The 22,884-nt window shown below is 42.3% G+C and overlaps 1 protein-coding gene and 1 pseudogene across 1 annotated transcript in view; one reads left to right on the top strand and one right to left on the bottom strand.

Moving 5' to 3' along the window:
* The window catches only part of gatad2b (GATA zinc finger domain containing 2B), a 62,460-nt gene that overhangs the window by 13,622 nt on the left and 25,954 nt on the right, over positions 1-22,884 (bottom strand). The window contains exons 2-6 of the mRNA XM_088328282.1: positions 15,005-15,349; positions 9,983-10,112; positions 6,986-7,117; positions 5,572-5,700; positions 3,283-3,441 (exon numbers count right to left, since the gene is read on the bottom strand). Of these exons, the coding sequence (XP_088184408.1) occupies positions 3,283-3,441; positions 5,572-5,700; positions 6,986-7,117; positions 9,983-10,112; positions 15,005-15,348 (894 nt within the window). The 5' untranslated portion in view covers position 15,349. The remainder of the gene's footprint in view (positions 1-3,282; positions 3,442-5,571; positions 5,701-6,985; positions 7,118-9,982; positions 10,113-15,004; positions 15,350-22,884) is intronic.
* Positions 3,474-5,140, top strand: LOC148370596 (uncharacterized; annotated as a pseudogene).

Genomic DNA, 22,884 nt, shown 5'->3' on the forward strand with positions numbered 1-22,884 from the left:
AAACCATGGAGCGGTTGCTGCTACACCACCTGAGGCTACAGGTCCGTCACGCCATCGACCCTCTGCAATTTGCTTACCAGGAGAAGGTGGTAGTGGAGGATGCTATAGTCTACATGCTACACCGATTCTCTCTCACCTGGATAGGGCTAAGGGGGCTGTGAGGATTACATTTTTGGACTTCTCCAGTGCCTTCAGTACCATACAGCCTCTGCTACTTACTAGGAAACTGACAGAGATGGGAGTTAGCTCACATCTTGTAGAATGGATTACAGACTACCTGACATGCAGACCCCAGTATGTGAAACAGGGGGGCTGTACATCGGACACTCTGGTTAGCAGCACACGATCTCCGCAGGGGACCGTGCTCTCTCCGTTCCTATTCACTCTGTATACATCGGACTTTCAGTACAACTCTGAGTCCTGCCACGTGCAAAAGTTTGCTGTGACACTGCGATCGTGGGATGTATCAGAAGTGGGCAGAAGGAGTACAGGAAATTGATTCAGGACTTTGTCCAATGGAGCGATGCAAACCACCTGCACCTGAACACCACCAAGACCAGGGAGATAGTGGTGGACTTCAGGTGAACTACAACTCACCCGGTTCCTGTAACCATCAAAGGAGAATGTGTATAATTTGTCCAGACTTACAAAACCTGGGTGTGCAGCTGGACAATAAACTGGACTGGACTGCCAACACAGAAGCTCTATGCAGGAAAGGTCAAAGCCGACTTTACTTCCTCAGAAGGCTGGCCTCCTTCAACATCTGCAAAATGCTCTTGAAAATATTCTATAAAACTGTTGTGGCAAGCGCCCTCTTCTATGCGGCAGCGTGTTGGGGAGGCAGCGTCAAGAAGGAGGATGCCTCTCGTCTCAATAAACTGGTGAGGAAAGCGAGCTCTGTTGTGGGCACAGAGCTGGACAGCCTGACAACAGTAGCTGAGAGACGGGCACTGGAAAAGCTGTGGTCAATCATGGACAATTCATCACATCCACTACACAGCATTATCTCCAGACAGAAGAGCAGCTTCAGCGACAGACTGCTGTCACAGTCTTGTACCACGGACAGTCTTAGGAGATCTTTTCTTCCTCATGCCATGAGGCTCTTTAACTCCACCCGGCGGAGTAAAGGCCCACATTAAACCACACCCCCCACATTGCATATTACCGTATTTTTATTGCAGTGTGTATTCTGTGTAGCACTATCTAGATACTCTATATAACACGCTACATTGGGTATCAACTTGTCACATTGGCTATTTGTGTATTGTATTCTTTTTGCTTTATTATTGTTTTGTTCTCCAGCGCAGGGATGCTGCTGGAAGTGTGAATTTGCCTGCGGAGATGAATAAAGTATCTATCTATCTATCTATCTACCTACGAGTAATGGGTCATTGCGATTTTCTAGGACATTTAATTTCTTATTGACATGTTGTCTGATGTGGTTTACTTAACTTAATAATTACAACCTGGTAATAACATAGTTAACAACCAGTGGTGGTCTGAGAGGGCCTGGAAGGCTTTCTCTACTGGCCTAAGAAATATCAGAATTATGTGAAGTTAAATATTAATCGTCCAACAATACTTATGAAATAATTCCTAATTGTGTGTCAGCCTCCTTTCACTGTTTCTCCTTGGTTGTGTTGCTTCCACATGTGTGCTTTCATATTCAAGCATCTACCCAATCACATTTGAGCCAATAGTTGACGCTGGGCTCAGAAATCTACCCGGAGGCCGTGACAAGAAAATGAGAAACATCACCGGTTTCACAAACTCTAATCGGCTAAGGTGGCGGCAATCCACCTGAGCAATAGTGCCAACAGCCGTTGAACTTGAGGAGGGAATCTGAAAAAGGAAATATAGATTTTTGTGTTGATTTAGAAGCAGAAGGTTGGACAATTCTGGAGAGAGAAAGCCAAATGCAAGTCGAAAAAGGTTTTGTCCTCCACTTTTAGCCAACAGGTAGGACCTTAAGCCAGTGCCCAAGCCGATTTGAATTTTGAGCCTGGTCGGTACGTTGGGGTTAGGCCGAGGTTCTCTCTTTCTGACTTTCTTTTTCTTTTTATCCACCAATCATTGTTCATTGTCTCTATTGTGCAGTTATGTTTAACTTAGATTTCTTGACAAAAGACAGGCGAGGGGGGCCCTTTACGTTAGCTGTTAGCTGGAGGACATTCCAAACTGCTGGCTCTATTATTACCTTTTAGATCAGTCGACTTCAACCTTTTTATAGCTCAGGGCTACTTCTTGTTATAAAGTAGTGTAAAGGGAAACCAATTTTATATGCATTTCTAATAAAACAACTTATCAGGTTATTACTATGTTGTTAGTATATTATTACAAAGTTATTATCAAGTTAACTGTTGAAGGTAGGGTTGAATACCTGTGTCAACCACTTAAAATTATTTGTACGAGAAAATTACAACGACCCAGCACTGGTGAGCTATTTTCAGAACAGGTCCGCGGGCACCACAGGTGTCCTACTCCTTCCAATGGTGGAAGTTTTTTCACCCTGGTGACCAAGGGCACCATGCTGGAGTCCCCTGTTCTAGATGAATAAATTCAGTTTTCAGCAGCAGCTTTATTTGGTGGCAGGGTTTGTAGTTCGTACAGCATTTCCTTCGCCAAATTCAAGAACTTTGTAAGGATTTTCAAAGCCAATTTTCCCAGTATCATTAAAAGAAAAAATCCGGTGTGAATGATGTATTTTGCTGATCTACAAATACTTCTGCAATTTACATTTGCAATGTTCACTCTTGCGTATGATTTTTAGATCTTTCGAATAACCTGAATATATTTGTTCTGAGACAAATCTCTCCCCACATAGTTGTTGGGTAAAGATATGTAGCTTACATTTTCCGTTGCGGAAAGATCTTCCCAATTCAATTTACCACTTGGAAACGCTACCTTAATTTTTTAAATGGCCTTTAATATATGTCTATAAGTGATACTTAATCCTTGCCTTAATACCTATTTCAAAGTGCCCTGTTTAGGTTTAGCATGTACTTGTGCGTAGGGGGCGATGGCGCTTTATAGAGGGCTCCGAGCTCTGTGCTAAAAATAGTAACACGGCTTCGTTTTTAGCACAGAGCTCGGAGCCCTCTATTGGACAACGCCATACGAATTAATGACAGCTGCATTAAATCACAAGGGAAGAAGAAATGCAATGGCAAAGGGAAGCCACTGGAGAGCAGTGCTGGCGTCCTTTTTAAGCAGACTTGTTGAGAAATATTCAGAGCATCCGTACGAACCCCGTAGTGGGCTCCCTCTGCCTTGCAATCTTACCTGCTGATAGCCGACAGTGTTGGCCATTGCAGAGCGGCCCATGCCGACCTTGGAGAGGCGCTGTCCTTGCAAAGTAGCTGGGTTGGGGGCCAGGACACGCCCAGACATCAGCATGGGGGCCAGGTTGGCGTTGGCCCCAGACCGGATCACAGTGTGACCCTAAAAACACACCACAACCTTCCATGTTCACAATGCTTTCATTGGTGCAAAATTAACTGGAAAAATTAATTATAATGAACTTCGCGGCAAGGCAGGGTGTGTGTTTCTGCTAAAAGGCTAAAACAGGTTGAAAGTTCATTAGGAAATGTTTTACATGATTTCTTTAGGTTTATTTTGAGCTTTTAGTTAAAAAAATATAGCGAAAAAAATACTAGTTTTGGGCTTCCAGTACGACTTCTGGTTCCAGAGCTCTCGAAGTAAACCAAACTCGCTCTATGGCCGACTTGTCAAATCTGTCACCATTCATGTTGTAAAGTGATACGTGTATTTAATTTTTTTACATTGGACACTTGCAAAGGAGATTGCACAGGCTGCCAGTTTGTGATATTCCTATCAGTTTGGGACTTGATAGGATGTTCAACCAACGCCAGATCCATCGTCCACAATGAGTGAATTTGAGCTGCGGATCGCCACCAACAACGTCCGGAATTGGAGTTTTTTTGTCATCATGAAGTCTTGGCTTTCCCGAAGCCGCATTACATCACCGGCTCGAACGAGACGAAGATTCCGGTAAAAGCAGGGGTTGGAGACTACGCGCTACAATAACAGCCGAACCATTGACACACACTGCTCACTCGATATGGAGTTTCTAGCAGTATCGTGCAGACCCTTCTATGTATCGGGAGAGTTAACTGTGGTCTTTGTGTTTGCTGTTTACTTTACACCGCTAACCGTTTCACCGGATGCTAACGTTAGCATAGCGCTAAATCTCCTGCCCGCTGCTATCAATAAACAGCAGCTTGCACACCCCAACGGAGCTTTATCGTCGACGGCGACTTTAATCGGGCATGTTTATGGACTGTACTCCCAAATCCATTAAATTGTGGACTGAGCAATTCGGAAAAAACACTGGACTATGTGTAATGTAAGATCAAACATCAAACATTCCGGTTGTATCCAGCAACTCTTTTGATTCAAAATGACACAATAGGAATACAGAAATTGCAAACATTTTTGACTTTGTGCCATTTTCTTGCTACTCATGCCTGGGGTGTGCGTTCGGCTCTAAAGAAGACCTACTCAGTCAAAAATTTAGGTGTCATATTTGACCCTGATCTATCCTTTGAAACACATGTAAAGAAAATTATTAGAACCGCTTTCTTCCATCTTCGTAACATTGCTAAAATTCGTTCTATACTGTCTCAGTCGGATGCGGAAATTATAATTCGTGCGTTTGTTACCTCCCATCTCGATTACTGTAATGCACTACTCTCTGGTCTCCCAAAGTCTAGAATCAAGTCTCTTCAGCTGGTACAAAATGCCGCAGCGAGGCTTTTAACTAGGACAAAAAAGTCCGATCACATCACACCGATTTTGGCTAACCTGCATTGGCTCCCAGTTAGCCTTAGATGTGATCTCAAGGTTCTCTTAGTATTATAGAAAATCATACACGGACTTGCTCCCTGTTATCTTTCAGATCTGATTTCCCCCTATGTCCCGGTCCGAAGCCTACGTTCTGAGAGTGCCGGTCTTCTGGTGATCCCAAGAGCAAAGAAGTGTTCTGCTGGTTCGAGAGCGTTCTCCATCCGGGCATCGGTGCTGTAGAATGCTCTTCCCCCCCGAGATCCGATCTGCAACCTCAGTGGAAATGTTTAAATCTAAGCTTAAAACTCACTTCTACTCTATAGCATATGAATAACCTACTCTTCTCGTCGACTCCAGAGCAGGGGAATGTATAATAATATTCTGAAAAATAGTCCGTGTAATATAGTGTAATAATCTGTGTAGCCCTTTGAGACTCTTCGTGATTTAGGGCTATACAAATAAAAATGACTTGACTGCTTGAAAAAAAAAAAATCAAGTCAGGCCACAAACGGAAACGCCAGCAAGTGGAGCACTGGGACGCCACTATAGAAAATGAGGAATACTCACACATTGAATATTTCATGTTATCCCGACAAGTAATGGATACGCAAGGTTATATGTAACGAGAACAAAAGCTTCAAGCGGGAGATGGCCACATGGGTTCTGACTCAAAGGCTGTTTCGTTACCATCAGAACCATGTTCGGCTTCGGTCTTGGACTCACAAAGAGAACTTTAATATGTACGATGACAAGAACTTTACTCACCTGAGCGGTTCGTAGATTCTGAGGTTCCGGGTTGTGCAAGCCCGGCCGGACTGGAAACTTCCCCAAGCCAGCCGAGCCGTGTAGGGAAGAAGGCTGCCCAGAGGAGGCCGCGTTCTGCACCACAGAAACCTGTGAACAAAAACACAGGTAAACCCCGTGCCAGAAATACGACAAAACACTACAAGAACACCAAATTAATACAACAAAACTAAATAGCAAATTTAGTGCTGCACACAGCAACCCAACAAATTACCTTGCTTTAACTGTGAGTGTATCAAACTAATTTGATGAGGTTAATCTTATTAAAATCAAAGACATAAATAAATGATGATGTCCAGTGTTTCTCATACATATAGGAAGATTCTGGTGGGTTGCCAGGGTTTAATTGGTCCCGCCGAGTCTCATAACCTTGAATTATTGAAAATATAATATATATATTATTTTACAATTTTTCTGCCATAGCATATAAATACGTTGTAAAGAAATTGGCCCTGAGTGCCAATACATAAAAATACCAGGAATGGCTTGGATCACATCTTTGTCCACACATCGAGGGAGCCCACCTTACTATTTTGCCTCCAGCGGTTGAGTGTGTAGGCGGCCCATATGGCGAGTAGGCGTACTCAAGCAGTGTGAGGAGGGAAGCGAATTTATGGATATTTATTTAACGCTTCAACAGAGATTTTTTTCTTTCTAAAAAAGATAACAAAGACCCTTTGTCATCATCTGGGAAGAGGGGAATGAAGTTTCGTGCACATCCGCTGGAATGCGATCGTCGTGGTGACCGAAATAGTGTGATCGTGTGACCAGAATGAATTCTAGCTGAAAAGTTATTGCAAAATTCATGCATCAATTCAGTGTTCTTGCAAGGGACAGTTTTTTTGCAAGCAAAGTGCACTTGTGTTTATGGAAAGAATTGTTTAGATATTGGAGGTATCACAAATGCATGAAAAAGTTCTGCTTGAAATGCATCCTTTCACAAAAAGACGCTTTACTGATCTCTCATGGAAACGAGTATTTTGAAGAAACTTAGCAATGTTCGAACTTTTGTTTACTAAACATGGTTAAAAGGTAAAAAAAAAGGTTAAAAGCTAGAAACTTTCTCATGAAAGATGAGGGTTCAAGCTTTTTTTTTTAATGTGTCTATGCCCTGATATGACTATCTGGCTACAGAACTAAATTTTCTGTAGGCCTTCAGGACTGTCCACCCACCAAGGTCTTACAAAATTCTAAGGGAAACACTGATGTCTGTGTGTAATTTACTCATGAATGAGAACAATTGGATCAGTCTCCAGGACCTGTTCCTTGGCCACATTTTTCAGCCCAAAGCATCCTACTAACAAAACAGTTTTAAAGTGTTTTAAGTGTTAAAGCTACGGTTTTGAATCCCTGTCCCATTTTTAGGGATACAGACCTTCTGCACAAGGTTTTCCTTCTGCATTTGACTCTGCCGAAGCTTCTTGAGCAGCACCAGACGAGCTTCCTCCAGACGAAGCTCCTCTCGAAGAGATTTGATCATCTGCTGCCTCTCTTCGCCTGTCTTGCCCTTAAAAAAAAACAATATGATTGAGTAAAAGCAGACTTAAGTGACGGCATTTTTGTCAAAGTTCGAGGTCAGCGAGGTTTTCCATGGCCTCTAAAATTATCTTGAACCACTGTGTATTTTTTCAGGTTTTGGTTAACAGACTTTTGCAATTTATTGTATTTCGATATAATTTTAAAAAAATATTTAAGTTGAGTGAATGATAGAAAATTGTTACAATTTTTTCCATCCATTGTATATTTAGCACACTTTTGCTAAAATACAAATTATAAGCTATTGACGGTGCTTGAATAATAGTGGCTTGTGTTGCTGAAGTAGCCTCAAGCATCAATCATCTCAATTAAAACATTGGAAAATTTAAAATGAATGCAAGTAATGTACCACAAAACAGACCTTTATTAAGCGGTTGGCTGTACGCTTTAGTTTTTGTACCGTCTAGTACCGCTTTAGGGTTTGACTGAGACAACATTAGCAACTAAGGATGCTTTCGCATCTGACATCTCAGATATCCTCCATCCATCCATTTTCTGCACCACTTATCCTCAAGTAGGGTTGCGGGGGGTGCTGGAGCCCATCCGAGCTATCTTCGGGCAGTGGGCAGGGGACACCCTGAACTGGTTGCCAGCCAGTCGCAGGGCACAGAGAGACAGACAACTCACTCACTTATTCACACCTAGGGACAATTCGGAACCGACATGCATTACCTGACATGCATGTTTTTGGAATGTTGGAGGAACCCGGAGTGCCCGGAGGAAACCCACGCAAGCACGGGGAGAACATACAAACTCCACACAGGAAGTTCAATCCCATGACCTCATAACTGTGCCGCACACATGCTAACCACTGCGCCGCCGTGCTGCCCTCAGATATTCTCACTCGCTTTAAAAGTAGCACTTGCACATCATCAGCAACTATAGCTTCATTTATTTAATGTTGATGTTATGATGATTTTTGTATTAAGAAAATTTGTAAAAATCAAGATTATTGACAAATCCATAAGAATTGATTGCTTTATTTATCTGCTCATACTGGAATCGTTTTTCAGTAGCTTCGATTGTGTCCACTGACCATATGCATCATTTAAAAATTAGCTTCTCACCATTATTTAGAGCAACACTAGCTCAGGACGGAGAGAACTTTTTGTGGGACTGAAAGGTTTCAGGTTTGATTCCCGGTTCCTCTGAGTTAAACGTCAAAGTGTGTTTAGGCACGACACTGAACCACTAACGCCCCTGATAAGCAGGTAGGTGCCTAGTATGGCTCTCGCCACAGTCGGTGTGTGAATGTGTAAGTGTGAAGCACATTGTAAAGCAATTTATACAAATGCACGCTATTTACCTTTTTAAAATGTCACGAGAAAATGCCTATTTTTCTACACATTGTTGTTAGACAACAGGGATTGGAAAAAGTGATTCAAAATCTGATGTATTTTAAATAGACAATAAAACAAAACATAATTATTAGGACACTATACAGGGGTGTCAAACTTTTTTCAAGGAGGACTATATCGGTCCCCAAAGGGCCTGAAGTAAATCTCATCTCGTCTCATTAGCTGCACCGCTTATCCTCAGTAGGGTCGCGGGGTGCTGGAGCCCATCCCAGCAATCATCGGGCAGTGGGCAGGGGACACCCTGAACTGGTTGCCAGCCAATCACAGGGCACACAGGGACAGACAACTCGCTCGCTCTACACTTTCACTATTGATATACAAGGGGCCAGGGGCGGTCTTATTCAGGGGCCGGTCACACAGCCGTTTGCGGCTGAATCACGGCCAGAAATTTCTGCCTGTGAGGCGGACGCTATTGGACGCTTTGAGATCGCCATACAAACGAGATACAGCAGTGCTTAACACGCGGTCGGAAATTCGCGCGCGGGTGGCAGCGCGAAAAAGTTTTGCGCTGCTCAATTCTTTAGAGCGCGGGTACACAGCCTTTCACGGGCGTATCGAGGCTGAACCACGGCCAGAAATATCTGGCCGTGGTTCAGCCTCGATACGCTGTTGGGCGCTGTTGGACGCTTTGAGACCGCCATATAGACGAGATACAGCAGTGCTTTACTCGCGGTCGGAAATTCACACGCGGTTGGCCGCGCGAAAAAGTTTTGAGCTGCTCAAAACTTTGAGCACGTGTTAACCGCGGGCTGCACACGAGGTAATGACGCGGAAATGACGCGGAACGACGTGCTCGTAGGAGTCGGATTTGGGCACAACACCGGCTCGGGAGCTTTTATACCCGTGGTCCACACGAGAAAATGACGCAAAAATGACGCGATGAGGAAGCGGAACAGTCGCCGGCGTCTGTTTTGCGGGCATACTACCGATGAACAGCGGGTTGGCCAATTTTGCGCATTTTCCATCGCGGGCAACCACGGGCAAAAAAAAAACGCAAAATTTTAGCCGTGATTCAGCCGCAAACGGCTATGTGACCGGCCCCTCAGACAGAAGTCCAGGATGAATTCCTTAGTCTTGTCAATGGTCAGCGCCAGGTTGTTGAGGGTGCACCAGTCACTAAGTCTAAGGACCTCATTTCTGTAGGCCGCCTCATCTCCCTCTGTGATCAGCCCCACCACCGTTGTGTCGTCTGCAAACTTCACAATCAGGTTGAGTGGGAAATATAGTTTTTGGTCAAAGCCCTCTTTTGAACTGTTTATTTTAGGACGCTGAGACATTTCAAGCGGCCACTATTGACACATGTGGCGCAAAACATGATAATCAGTTGAAATGATAAGAGCAGCGTCTAAAGTTTTTTTGGGGACGGGTCACTTATGAGCCTTTAAGTTCAAACAGTCATCCACTTTTTCCAAGTGACTTGTTTATTTATTGATGTTTGTTGCAAACTGCTTAAAGAGAAAACTTAATGTGAAAAATACCTTGAACATGTCCAGGTTGGCTCGGTTGAGGCGCTCTTCGGGTTGAGGTATGGCCCGGGGACTGGACGCTTCATTGTCTGAAAGGATGATGACGTCCGGGGACGGAGTTTGCCTGTCGTGGTCCGTGTCGCTAAATGAAAAACAAAAACAAAAAACAACTTCAGTGTAGTGCTGCAACAATTAGTCGACATTGTCGACAAAAAACAATAAAAATAGTGGTCAATTAACTTCATTGTCAATTATTGTCGCCAGACATGTTTTTTTTTCTAACACAGTGAGGCATCGCTGATTGGTTGGTTGGATCCCTTAACCACTAGGGTCGTATGGGCACCATTTCCTGGGGTGTGCCTTGGGTAGGTACAGCCTGGTGGTGCCCATTCCTCTTCAGGCCAACATATGTTTCCACGCGGTATTGAACCTTTCGTGTTTCGTTAGGCAAATGTGCTAAACAATGCACTACAGAAACATGAGACATCTCTACATGATTATTATCGCTGATGATTGTCACTGAAGAGCAATAGCTGTGTCTTGAGCACTAACTTCCTGATTATTGTAAAAAAAAGGCAAAATGAAAACATATAAAAATGTAAAAATAAAACACGAGGAAGCTACGTAAATCACAAAACGAAGTAGCAGAAAACAAAAGACATATTCAGAAAGGAGTGACAAGTAGCATAGCTTATTAGATCTCACCCCTTTACAAAACATAATAAATATGAATATATGTACATGTATATACTGAAATTCATGCAAAAATTAATGTATACAATCCTACATGTATATAAAACCATACAGGGGGGTTTTGGGGTTTTTAAGGGTTATTGTTCTATCTTCGTTATTCATTATCGATTATAAAACCATACAATCCCATATTTATACTTTCACATGGTTAAATTATATATGGGGTTTTTAAGGGTTATTAATCTATCTTCGTTATTCATTATCCATTATCCGTTATCGGTCAGTTCATTATATGCTACAAAGCCTAGGAGCCGGGACACTTACTCTCAGCCAAAAGGCTAAGCTAAGGTCCTAGCCCTAATATATATATATATATATATATATATATACATATCCGGGGGTAGAGATGGGAAGCTGCGTTGTTGCTGTCATGTACTTTTGGACTACGTTACAGGCTTGAGGTGTCGTTGCTTTCATGCACTTTCTGAACAAATTTCAACATGTTCCCTATTGTTCTCTTGTGTTGATGTTCCCTATGTTTGTGTACTCTTACCCAAAGCTAAATCTATTCACCCCTGGTCATCCTGGAAGGGGTATTACCACTTGTGAGGCCACTTCCTAAGGTTTATTTTTTCCTCACACTGAGGTTTAGTTTTTCCTTGTCCGCATGTTGGTTTAAGATCAGGGGGTAGTGTAATTGTAATCCTGTGCAATCCTTTGAGACATCTTGTGATTAAGGGCTGGACGAATAAATGTGACTTGGCTTGACTTGACTTATGGTCATGAACTGTGGGTTATGACCGAAAGAACACGATCATACAAGTGGCCTAAATAAGTTTCCTCCGCAGGGATAACGCTCAGTCATCCAGGAGGGATTCTGTGTAGAGCCAGTGCTGACCGTATAGAGAGCAGCCAGTTAAGATGGCTTGGGCATCGGATAAGGATGCCTTCCTGGACGCCTCACTCGGGAGGTTTTCTGGTCATGTCTCACCTACAGGCGGCCACGGAGACGACCCAGGACACGCTGGAGAGACTATGTCTTTAGGCTGGCCTGGGAACGCCTCGGGATCCTGTTGGATGAGCTGGAAGAAGAGGCTAGGGATAGGGAGGTCTGGGGTTTCCTGTCAAGGCTGCTGCCCCCGCGACCCCAGATAAGCGGAAGATAATGGATGGATATATATATATATATATATATAGGGCAGCACGGCGGCGCAGTGGTTAGCGCTTGTGCGGCACAGTTCATGTCATGGGAACCTGTCGTGGGTTCAAATCCAGCTCCAGACTTTCTGTGCGGAGTTTGTATGTTCTCCCCGTGCTTGCGTGGGTTTCCTCCGGGCACTCCGGTTTCCTCCCACATTCCAAAGACATGCATTTCAGGTGAATTGGCCGGTCCAAATTGTCCCTAGGTGTGAATGAGCGAATGAGTTGTCTGTCCCTGTGTGCCCTGCGATTGGCTGGCAACCAGTTCAGGGTGTCCCCTGCCCACTGCCCGATGATTGCTGGGATGGGCTCCAGCCCCCCGCGACCCTACTGAAGATAAGCGGTACGGCTAATGAGATGAGATATATATATATATATATATATATATATATATATATATATATATATATATATATAAATATATATATATATATATATATATGAAATGAAATGATCTGCATTTATATAGCGCTTTTCAAGTCAATGACTTCCCAAAGCACTTTTACATTGTGCTTCACATTTCCCAATAGCGGCCCTGATCTGTGCAGCCATGTAATGCGCTAACCTGCTTATTGGGGGTAATTGGGGGTTCAATTTCTTACCCAAAGACACTTCGACATGTAACACGGACAAGCCAGGATTCGAACTGGGATCCCTTAATCCTAAAACGATCGCTCTACCTCTTGAGCTACTGCCGCCCCATATATATATATATATATATATATATATATATACACATATACATATATACATATATATATATATACATATATATACATATATACATACACACATACACAGTGGGACCTCGCTACTTCGCGCTTTGACGTTCGCTGGTTCAGAGCTTCGCAGCCTGTAATAGTTAAAAAAATAAAATCAATAAAAAAATTAATAATAATGAAAAATATTACATTAAAATTAAATTAGAAATTACATTATTTTGCAAAATTTGAAACAAAATATTCTATTAGAATTAGTAATTGCATAATTTTACAAAATTTTAAAACACATAGAAATGCACCTTTACGCTAAGCGTCAAGGCCATAAACACAAGCTCATTGGCCAGCACTTGCTGAATACTCGACTCCCCATTGGCCCATTCACTACAGTAGACCACGCTTACCTCAAATACAGTACAGTACGCTTCTCGCCATAGCTCGCAGTTAGTTAGCCTTTTTCTCGCGGTGAATTTTTAAGTCTAAAATTTTTTGAAGCCCTTCGTGATGCCTCCCAATCGCTCTTTATCCCTTGATGCATCTAGTAGATAGATAGATAGATAGATAGATAGATACTTTATTCATCCCCTAAGGGAAATTCACATTTCCAGCAGCATCCCTGAGCTGAGAACAGTACAACAATAAAGCCAAAAGAATACAATACACAAACCGAAGAAAAAGCGAAACATGTTAACAATTAACGAAAAAGTGAGTTTATTGGACAAGTTGAAAGCAGGAAATAGCTACGCGAACGTAGCCCGACAATATGGCCTGAATGAATCCACGGTACGGTACATAAAGGAGGAAGAGAAGAACATCAGCAAAACTGCTGCAATATCTTTCACGAAAGATGCCAAAAGGGTGGTAAACACCCAGAATAAGACCATGGTGCGAATGCAAAATGCACTGGTTATTTAGATCCACGATTGTAGGGCGAAGAAAATCAGCCTGGATGCAAACCTAATCCGAGGTTAAAAGAACTTATTGTAAAAGGTAAGTTAAATTTTGTTTTATTGTTTGATTGTTTAACAAGAATCTCTCTCTCTAAACGTATTCCATATGGGGGGTGTACTGCAAGGGTTGTTTTTTTTTTTTTTTTGAAGGGGCGTCGCTACTTCGCAGATTTTCACTTTTCGCGGGTGCTTTTGGTCCCCATTAACCGGGTCTAAAAAATAATAATAATAAAATAAAATAATATATATTTTTTTTAATAGCATTTTTGAAGGGGCGTCGCTACTTCGCGGATTTTCACTTGTCGCCGGTGGTTTTGGTCCCCATTAACCGCGATAACCGAGGTCCCACTGTATTTATTTATCAGCAGTGGTAACGTCAGTTGTTAAAACGTAAAAAACGACAAATGTCAGTTGTTAAAGCATTTGATTTTAAAATGGTATTCACTTAGCAGTTGATCACTGAATGTACTTCACAAAATGCCCATCATGTTTGTTTTATTTACTGTTTTCTGCTGCAAATGAGCCTCTTCTTGGTTTACAGGGATAAAAATGTTGACTTGATATGAAATAAGATTTAAGATTTATGGATTTATGTCTCCACTGACTGATTACTGTATAAAATTTGTTTTAGAAAGGGCATGTTTTTTTTTTTTTAAATTTACGTATGAATTCACAGTATGTTCAATAAAATATGTATTTTTCGTTGTGCCCATTTTCTTGTGTTTATTATCAATTTCCATATAATTGAATTAATGTTATGCTAAATTTAAGAAATAAAATGTGCAATATTTTGCGGACTAATAAGGTGCCCTTATAACCTGGTGCACCTTATATACCACAGAAAACAGAGGATAAGAATGTGATTGCACACAATATTTATCTGGGTGCGTTACAACACGAGGTTTAACAGAATAGTACCGTATTTGTGCAATGATTGATCAATGGATAATCAATATGCATGGATGACCAATATTGCAAAACATTGATTGAAACAGGAATCCAAACCGGGTGGCGGCGGTGCTCTCATCGACACTTTACCACTAGACCACAGCTGGAATACAAAAAGGCATTTTACCGTATCTCATTATCACACTATTTTGACTTACAGAGCCAAAAACACAGATTTCCATACAACATTTTGTTCTGCATTCTGATAGATTAAATAGTCTCTCATTGTGACTCAGGTTCGATTCCTGTAGCGTAGAACGTTTTGCAATTTTGGTCAGCGACCCTTATCGATCAATCGTTGCACTAAACACAGTAACTTTTCTGGTGTTCCTTATGTATGAAACATTTGTCTAAAGACTGTTTTTTGTGATCCTGTGCAGTAATAATTATCTAAGTATTCGACTAATTGTTTCAATAGTCTGCGACTAGGTGACGATTTGCAGCTCTATTTTTGCCTATTTCTCTTCTCACTTTGTAAAAAATCATTGCAGTAATACAGACAAGGTAAGGATCCTTGAACTCACCACCTGCGCCCAGCGCTCATGTCCACCGGCTCATCCATGACGTTCTCCTTTCCGTTCTTGCCTGACCCCATGCGGAGGGCCCCATTAACTTTTTCCTCAAAGGGGGCCACCAGGAGGGAGTGAGGGTGATGTAGGGCGCTGCCCCCAGGGCCCTTGCCCTCTTCCATGGCCGCCAGCTCAGCCAGGTCCTTGCGTTTGAGCAGCGCTAGCATCTTGAGGCGCTCCATAGCCTCGTGGCCCTCCATCTTTAAACGCTTGGCCAGGTTCTCCTCACGATCGCCCGCCGATTCTAGGCCTCGCTTCAGTAGGTTCAGCCTCAGCGCATCCTCCGACAGCTGCTCCATCCTGGACAGCGCAAAAGAAAGGGGAGATGATTACAAATGTATTGGCTGAGTCACGCTTGCTGACATGTTCGCCAGCACCCACCAATGACACCCACCCACAACACACCTGCTGTATTTTTTCACTCAATCCCCAGAAGAAGCTCCCGTTCGAACAACAACTCGTTACTCTGTTAAGTAAATTGTAGACTTGAAAACTGCACCATTAATTTGGAATGATTATTGAGTGAAAGTGTCTGAAAATTTCGTGGAAGGAATAATCAAGCAAATGATCACAAGTGACTTCAATGGAGCTTACTCTGAAATCGCCTAGTTTTGAAACTAGCTTCAAGACGTGAAAATGCATATTACACTTTGCGAAGGAACTCAAAACTAGCAGACGAGCGCTTTTTCTGACCGAAATTAGGTTCAGGGCGTGAAATAAAACTCAGGACAGCAGGAATTTTACGTCTACTTCTTGTAGTTCGGTAGAAAAATGCTTCTTATATTTTTGCGTTTTTAGTGTTTGCAAAACAGCTAAGTTAGGTTCAGGGTGTAAAGTACAATTTAGGACAGCAAGATTTTGAGTTTTAATCCTTAAAGTTTGGGAGTTACATGTGTTTGTATATTATTGTGTTTTTAGTGTTTGCAATCAAGCCCAACACTGAAAAACCTGAGCTTTTTCCTACAAATTTCAACAAAAATTCCAGCTGCCCTCTTCTCAAACCAAAGCAAGACGATGTGATGGCCCAAGATCTCAAACCAGCTCTGAAGAAAGTGATGATTTCATCATTGCACGCCGAAAGCAAAAAAAGTCACTTCTTTATTTGTTGGCGAGGTCGACCCAGGACAGACAGCACCAGGGTCTTCTTCCGTAGATTGACCAATCAACAAAAACGATTAGCTCATGATGAGTAAAAAGGCGGAAAGTGGCGTTTGGAGATGTTAATGACATCACAACCTTTGCTAGCAGCGCTAATTTCCCAAGCCGTCTGATGAGCCAATCAGGATTCACCCCCCCCAATGGCCAAAGACCACCTTTACATAATATCGCCACTGTTTCAGTCAGCTGCTACGCTAGACACTTTTTCCTGTTCCTTGCTCTTCCCGTCTCTTCCCTTCCTACTTTAGGCGATGCAATAAAAGAAACCAGAGGGGAAAAACAAAATGCCCCCTCCCAGAAACGGCACAGGTATGCGTATTCAAAATGGACGACGGGTCACGTGCAGGCGCACATGCATGACATTCCGACAGAAATTTTGCCACAAAGAAAACCCCTCCCTTCTTTCCCTCCTCCTCTCTTTGACCGTAAAAATAAACACATGCTTACTTTCCACATCGCTCGGCCCAATCGCGGCTCTTTACGGACGTGCAGGGGCCGCGGTGGGCCCGATCGTAAAAAAGAGCCCCCCCAACGTCAAATGAGACTTTTCTGGCCGTGTCCTCGCATGCCTTTTGTGCAAAACGCAAGGCGGCGATGTAGGCGCTCTTTTGACATCACGCCAAATCTTAATTCCCTCGCCCATCCCCCACACTCTGGCGCCTTCTTTATGCAGATGCCGGCTGCACAAAACTCGCAGGACACCAGCTTAGACAAAAAAAAAAAACTGCACTTTTTACAACAAATCTCTTATGAAACTAGCTTTAATAGCTGCAACACATCTCACAGCAGCAAGAATTTTGGTTCTTGCTCTTAAAGGTGGGGTGGATCATTTGAGGTGTCCTTCAAAATTTGAAAGCAGAATAATTTTTCTAGTAAGTCATGTTAATAATGCCCAACTGAGTTTAAACATGCCTTTTAAATTACTGTTGAAAAAGCTGTTTTTGACAACACATATTAGGTAGGAGGGAATGGGGGATCAGGATGGATAGTAACCTCAGGCTTGTCCTCACATATTTTTTCCCTATTTATTAGCGTGGCATGAAAGTAAGAAAAGGCCTACTTCAAATCGAGTCCAAACGCAAAACCAAAACCCCTCAAAAAAAGAAGGGTTTATTCGTGCGTGTCTATGAAATGCTCGCACACAAATCAAGAACAAGCTGGCATAGTCTACAATGATGACACAAGCCAGGAGATAGCAACAGAGAGTGTAAAAGTTCAAAATGCCGTACAGATCCTTTAAGGTTTGGGAGAAAAATGTAATCTTATATGTATCTTATATTCGTTTAAATGTTTTCAAATCAGGAGTTTGGGCTCTAGCCCTTACAGTTCGGGAGAAAAATTACTCTTATGTTATTGCGTTTGTAGCAATTGTAAAAGAGCTAAAATCTAAGAAATGTGCACTTCTTCTGACTAATTTCTGATTATAACAGTCTGAAACGGAGGCGACGATAGAAGCACTCCTCTGACATCACACCCAATCTTAATTCCCTTGCCCATCCCCCACCCTGGCGCTCACACGCACAGTGGCGGCATTCTTTATGCAGATGACTGCTGCACAAACGAAGCGGGCCACAAACCAATGGCAAAGATCACGCCAGTCCCGGCACTGTTTGGCAATCTGTCGTGCCAGCCCACCAAGTGTATCGGTAATAAGGCCTTTTGCTCATTTCGCGCAAGGTTTACTTTGCCAGCATTCATTTGGAGGATGCTTAAAGTTCTCTGTCGCGAGCTCCTCCGACCGGCTTTAGTCTGCAAAAAAAGTCTGACTCAAATTCAAACGGACAGTGTGTATATTTTGGCCACTTGATGTCGCGGTATGCAAAAGCGCAGCCAAACCCAAAAGGAAGAATATGAACTACGGAGACTCAAAAGGCACAAATCAACAATGCTTTTCTTCTCGTTTTTGCCTTTTTTGGAACGGAACTATTTCAATCTTAGAGGGAGAATGTGTAATATTTGACTGTTAAAGGTTGCTGTATGGTGTAGTGCAACGGAAAATTAGTGCTAAAAAGTACAAGGATCAATACAAACTTTGGGGACCCATTGTGAGTTCTTTGCCAAGTCTTTTTGAGAAAGAAATAGGTCAATCTTCAAGGGAGTGTATTAGATGTTAATGTATTGTGTAGCAAGACCAAAAAAAAATGCTACAAACACAAGCAAGACACAACTACAGAGAATAAAAGAAATGGTAAATGGTCTCATTTATATAGCTCCTTCCAAAGCGCATGACAATGTACCTAACACAAACAACACAATTTTTCTTGCATTTCTTTTTGCCTTTTACAAGGTTTTTAGTTTATGGGGGTACCCGTAGCAGCAAAATGGCAGACAATGACGGCAGCTCCCTCTAGGTGCGGCACATGTTATAGCTACTGCACAACTCACATCTAAAACAGCTCAAGGGTTATTGACATCACAACACAACAAGAAGTTCTCATCCACATTCAAAATTCATGCTAAAGCGACATTTTTCTTTCTTTCGCTTCAAACAAACAATTCAATTGTGGCCAATCAGTGATGACGCGAGCAAAATGGCTGATGACCTTGGGACAGCCACTTCTTACTAAATTCACACTTTTCGGGCATGGTCTAAAGCAAACGTCTCTGTCCGAAGTTGCCATGTGTATTGTGGGTAGACCTTACCAGGTGTCTGCTCTGAAAAGTCCGACTGAAACCACATTACTGTTTTGATAGTTCCACAAAAGTAAATTGGTGATTTATTAAAAAAGACAATTGATAAATGTTACTACATCTTTTAAGTTCAAACAAAAATAAAACTTTTGAAAATTAGATTCAAGACATTTTAATGCCAATAATGATTTTAGATTTAAGACTCTTCAAGGATCCGCGGAAACCCTGAGATAGTCGTGCTTTGTGAGATGAGTCAAAAAAAAAAAAAAGAACCTCCAGGATCACAATTATCACTTTTTTGCATTGTTATACACAATTTCCCCAAAAACTCAAACTCTGTTGAGGAGTGGTCCACGTTTGACCGCCTTTTCAGGCAAACAAAGTGTAAATGGTCAATAATCAGCTGACCTTTATGAGGGTGAAATGCTAGAGAGATAAAGAAATTCAGAATGCCAAACTGGAAATCCCGATTGTGCAAATCACAAGCCTAAACTTTGACTACAGAGCCATCAGGACATAAGAAAGGAAGAAAACTTAGTATATACCAGCTACTCCAGTTATGAGAAATTCCAGATAAGAGATGAGCGAAAACCTTTCCCAATATACAAAAGAAAAGAAATTTGAGATGTCTTGTTTGTCTCTGGAACTGGGTTGAGTCGGCTTGATATATCGGATGACGCTATCTCATCTCATCTCATCAGCTGCAACGCTTATCCTCAGTAGGGTCGCGGGGATGCTGGAGCCCATCCCAGCAATCATCGGGCAGTGGGCAGGGGACACCCTGGACTGGTTGCCAGCCAATCGCAGGGCACGGATGACGCTATCACAAACAAAAAAAAATCTTCCTCAATTCATTTCAGTTCAAAGATCAGTTAGAAATGGATCGCTGTTTACAGTGAAGAAATACCGTATAACGTGCACCACTTCTATTTAATAATCAGTGTAAAATTTAGTTTCACTTTTTCTCAGCATGAATTTATCATTGTGACAAACACTGTTGAACATGTGTGGCCATGATTTTATCAACAAAGTAAACTACGAACACAATGCCAACATAACATTTGGAATGTAGGTATTTGATGTCATTCATAGTCTGATTCACCATCGGTTACACCAAAGAGTTGTTTGCCCTTTTTTGCGTTTATTTAATCTTTGCGGACCACTTTCTGTTCTCTCCGTTCGCCAACATTCGTCTCTGGTACTGTTAAAAACTGTGTGATAATGTGATTAAATCTAATGTCTTTTCATATGTCCTCTAAAACACTGGGGGTCTCGTGCTCAAGAATCAGCACTCTCACCGCCAAATCAATTATCCAATGTTCTGCGATTGTGGTCAGCGATATTTTTTAGACTGATAAATCTTTTGCAAGAATACGATAAAACCTCATGTGTAACACAAACCCATACTTTCAATAAATATGGCAAATATGGATCAATAGATCAGACAACAAGATGCTGTGGCATCCGGAAAAGCTGACATTTGAGTGGCTGAAATAAATTCCATAGACCAACGTTGGAGCAGTTGGGCATTTTCACGAAACCGCCACTTGACGCTAATGAGGCCCATTGGAATGGCGGCCATAGCAACAAGGGACGGCATGATGCTGCGAGGCGCTAATACCGCCATGCGGTGGAGCAACCAATCGGAGGCCACAAACCATTTCTGGCTGGACACAATTCACATCTCCGGGATAATTTGTTCCACCTTCTCCTGACCAATTCGAGCGGTAAATATGAGCCCCGGTGTAAGCGCAAAGGAAATCTTCAGACACAATCTGGCTCTTTATTTAAGTAGACAACATCTCATTGTGGGCGTTGCCATGACAACCCCACGTCTATTTTTAAGCGCTGCCACTAATCAATTCCTTCTCTGCTGTCGCCTGGGGTGGGGGGTGGCATGCATGTGAGGGTGCTGATGAGGGATTGGGGGGGCAGTGGCAAAAGGGGCAGGGGGAGGCGGCGAGGACGTGGGGTTGACGGCCAAGTTGGAAACAAAGAGCAGAGGAAGTGAATTGAGAGCACAAAACAATGATCTGACGACTGTGATTGGTCACATAGCGACACTTACTAGAGGTCTTTCTCAAAATAGGGGGGGGACGACAATACGAGGCTCTCTATCGATCAATTAGTTAAAGGCAGCTGGCCAGCCCGCCAACAGCCATTTTGATGACCATCCCGACGCCTTTTCATCAGGCGTCGTTTCCTGAATCTTTTGTTGGTTGCTGATCAAGTGACAAGCGCTCGCTATCTCAATTATTCATTGGCAAACGAATAGAGATGAATTCCATGGTCGACTTTTACCGCCAGACACGTTTTTTCAACAGAGTGAGGCGTCTTTACATGATTATAATCCCTGAAGGGAGTTGCTCATGCGCCATACCGACTGTTTTGAAAGGTAACATACAAAAATGATGGCATCAACATCAAGTACGCACTGAGGATCAACCGATATGGGTTTTTCATGGCCGATTATTAGTACTAAGAGGAGTCGGATATTTGGATCTGATATTCATTTGCGGTAAAAGCTTAAAAAACGCCGTAATAAACATGTAGTAATGCAAAAAGAAAAAAAGAATATTTGTTATAAATTCAAATAACACATTATATTACTCTGAAAACTTTTAGTTAATACATTACAATTTCAACACTACTAACATGACTAACATCTTCCACTTTCACATAACTAATAAGTGTGGTATTTATCTGTACTCTCCCAAACCCACACAACACAATTAGTTTGAATCTTGTCTTACTTTGCAATCAGTAGATAGGGGATAAGAGGGGGGTTTAGAGAAAAAACAAATGTGAAAAACATTTGCAAATATGAAAAATATTCTAACTCTCCCGCCAGTGTGTCCTCTGTGACTGCAGACAGTGCGAAGAGGGTACAGCTTCCTGCTTCAGTGGCTCTGCCCCCTGTCATTTATCCAATCAGAGGGCGCTTGCGGGTAGTGTCAGAGACAAAAAGCAAGAGAGGAACAATAAAAAGCTCGGCTCGGGTTGCTGCTCGATGTTGTTTAATAATCGGTGCGTCGACTAAATAAGTATACCAATATCCGTCAGATTCCCAAATATCTGTGCTGATAATTAGCCCACCCTATAATTCTTCAACCTCGAGTATGTATACCAAAAGTTTAAGAGCATTTTAAACTGGATTTGGCTAATAAAAAGGCTAACTTGATAAGTTTTCAAAGCAGACCTTGCTTATCAAGGCTTACCTCGGTGATGCATGCACCAACATTTAAAAACAGTTGGACAGTTAAACTGGAGTACGACTTGCCTTGATTTGATTCAAGTAACATGTAAGCCAATACGCTTTTGATTACATGCATGACATATATTAAACACAAAAATCGTGCCAGACTCTGCCTGACAAATGGATTTAAAATTAAATGCATGCAGTCAGAAGAACTTAACTTTAGTCTGGCAGGGACAACATGTGCCAAATTAAGTTATAAAGCTTCGGTTTAACTCGATCTCAAATGACGATATACCTCAGTGTTCTCCAACCACCAGGCTGCGTACCAGTACCAGGCCGCGGTTTGTTTGTAAGCGGGCAGCAGAGAACGACAAATCAGTTCCATTATTTTTTTTATTATTGTTTTACTGATACCACTACAGCCACACTGACCATGAAGCAGGAGGTTGAGTAGGTGTGTTTCACATGAAATGCCGTGAATGAAAATAGTATAAGAAAATCTAATGGCCAATCATGAGTCATCTAAACCACTGGTTGTCTCGTGCTTAAGATTCAGTGCTCTCATTGCCGCGATCCGGGTTTGAATCTAGTTGTCTCCATAGTGAAAGCTAGTAGCTTTAGCAGCTCATTACATTGAAAAGAAATTCCTCGATTTAATCGGACTCTGAGGAAAGTCAGACGAGCGCAAAGAAATGGTGATCACCAGCGGGTGCGCTATGGATTGGTATCGTGTCCAGAAAGTGACTGAGGCAACATAGGCAAAAAAAAACAATACTGAGGCTGCAAGTCTGGGCTACTGCGTCGGCTAGGCTAATAACTCTCTTAAGGCACCCCTGCTGAGCAGATC

Source organism: Urocampus carinirostris, chromosome 2, assembly GCF_059441175.1.
Source record: "Urocampus carinirostris isolate Australia breed hairy pipefish chromosome 2, RoL_Ucar_1.0, whole genome shotgun sequence".
NCBI classification, from domain to species: domain Eukaryota; kingdom Metazoa; phylum Chordata; class Actinopteri; order Syngnathiformes; family Syngnathidae; genus Urocampus; species Urocampus carinirostris.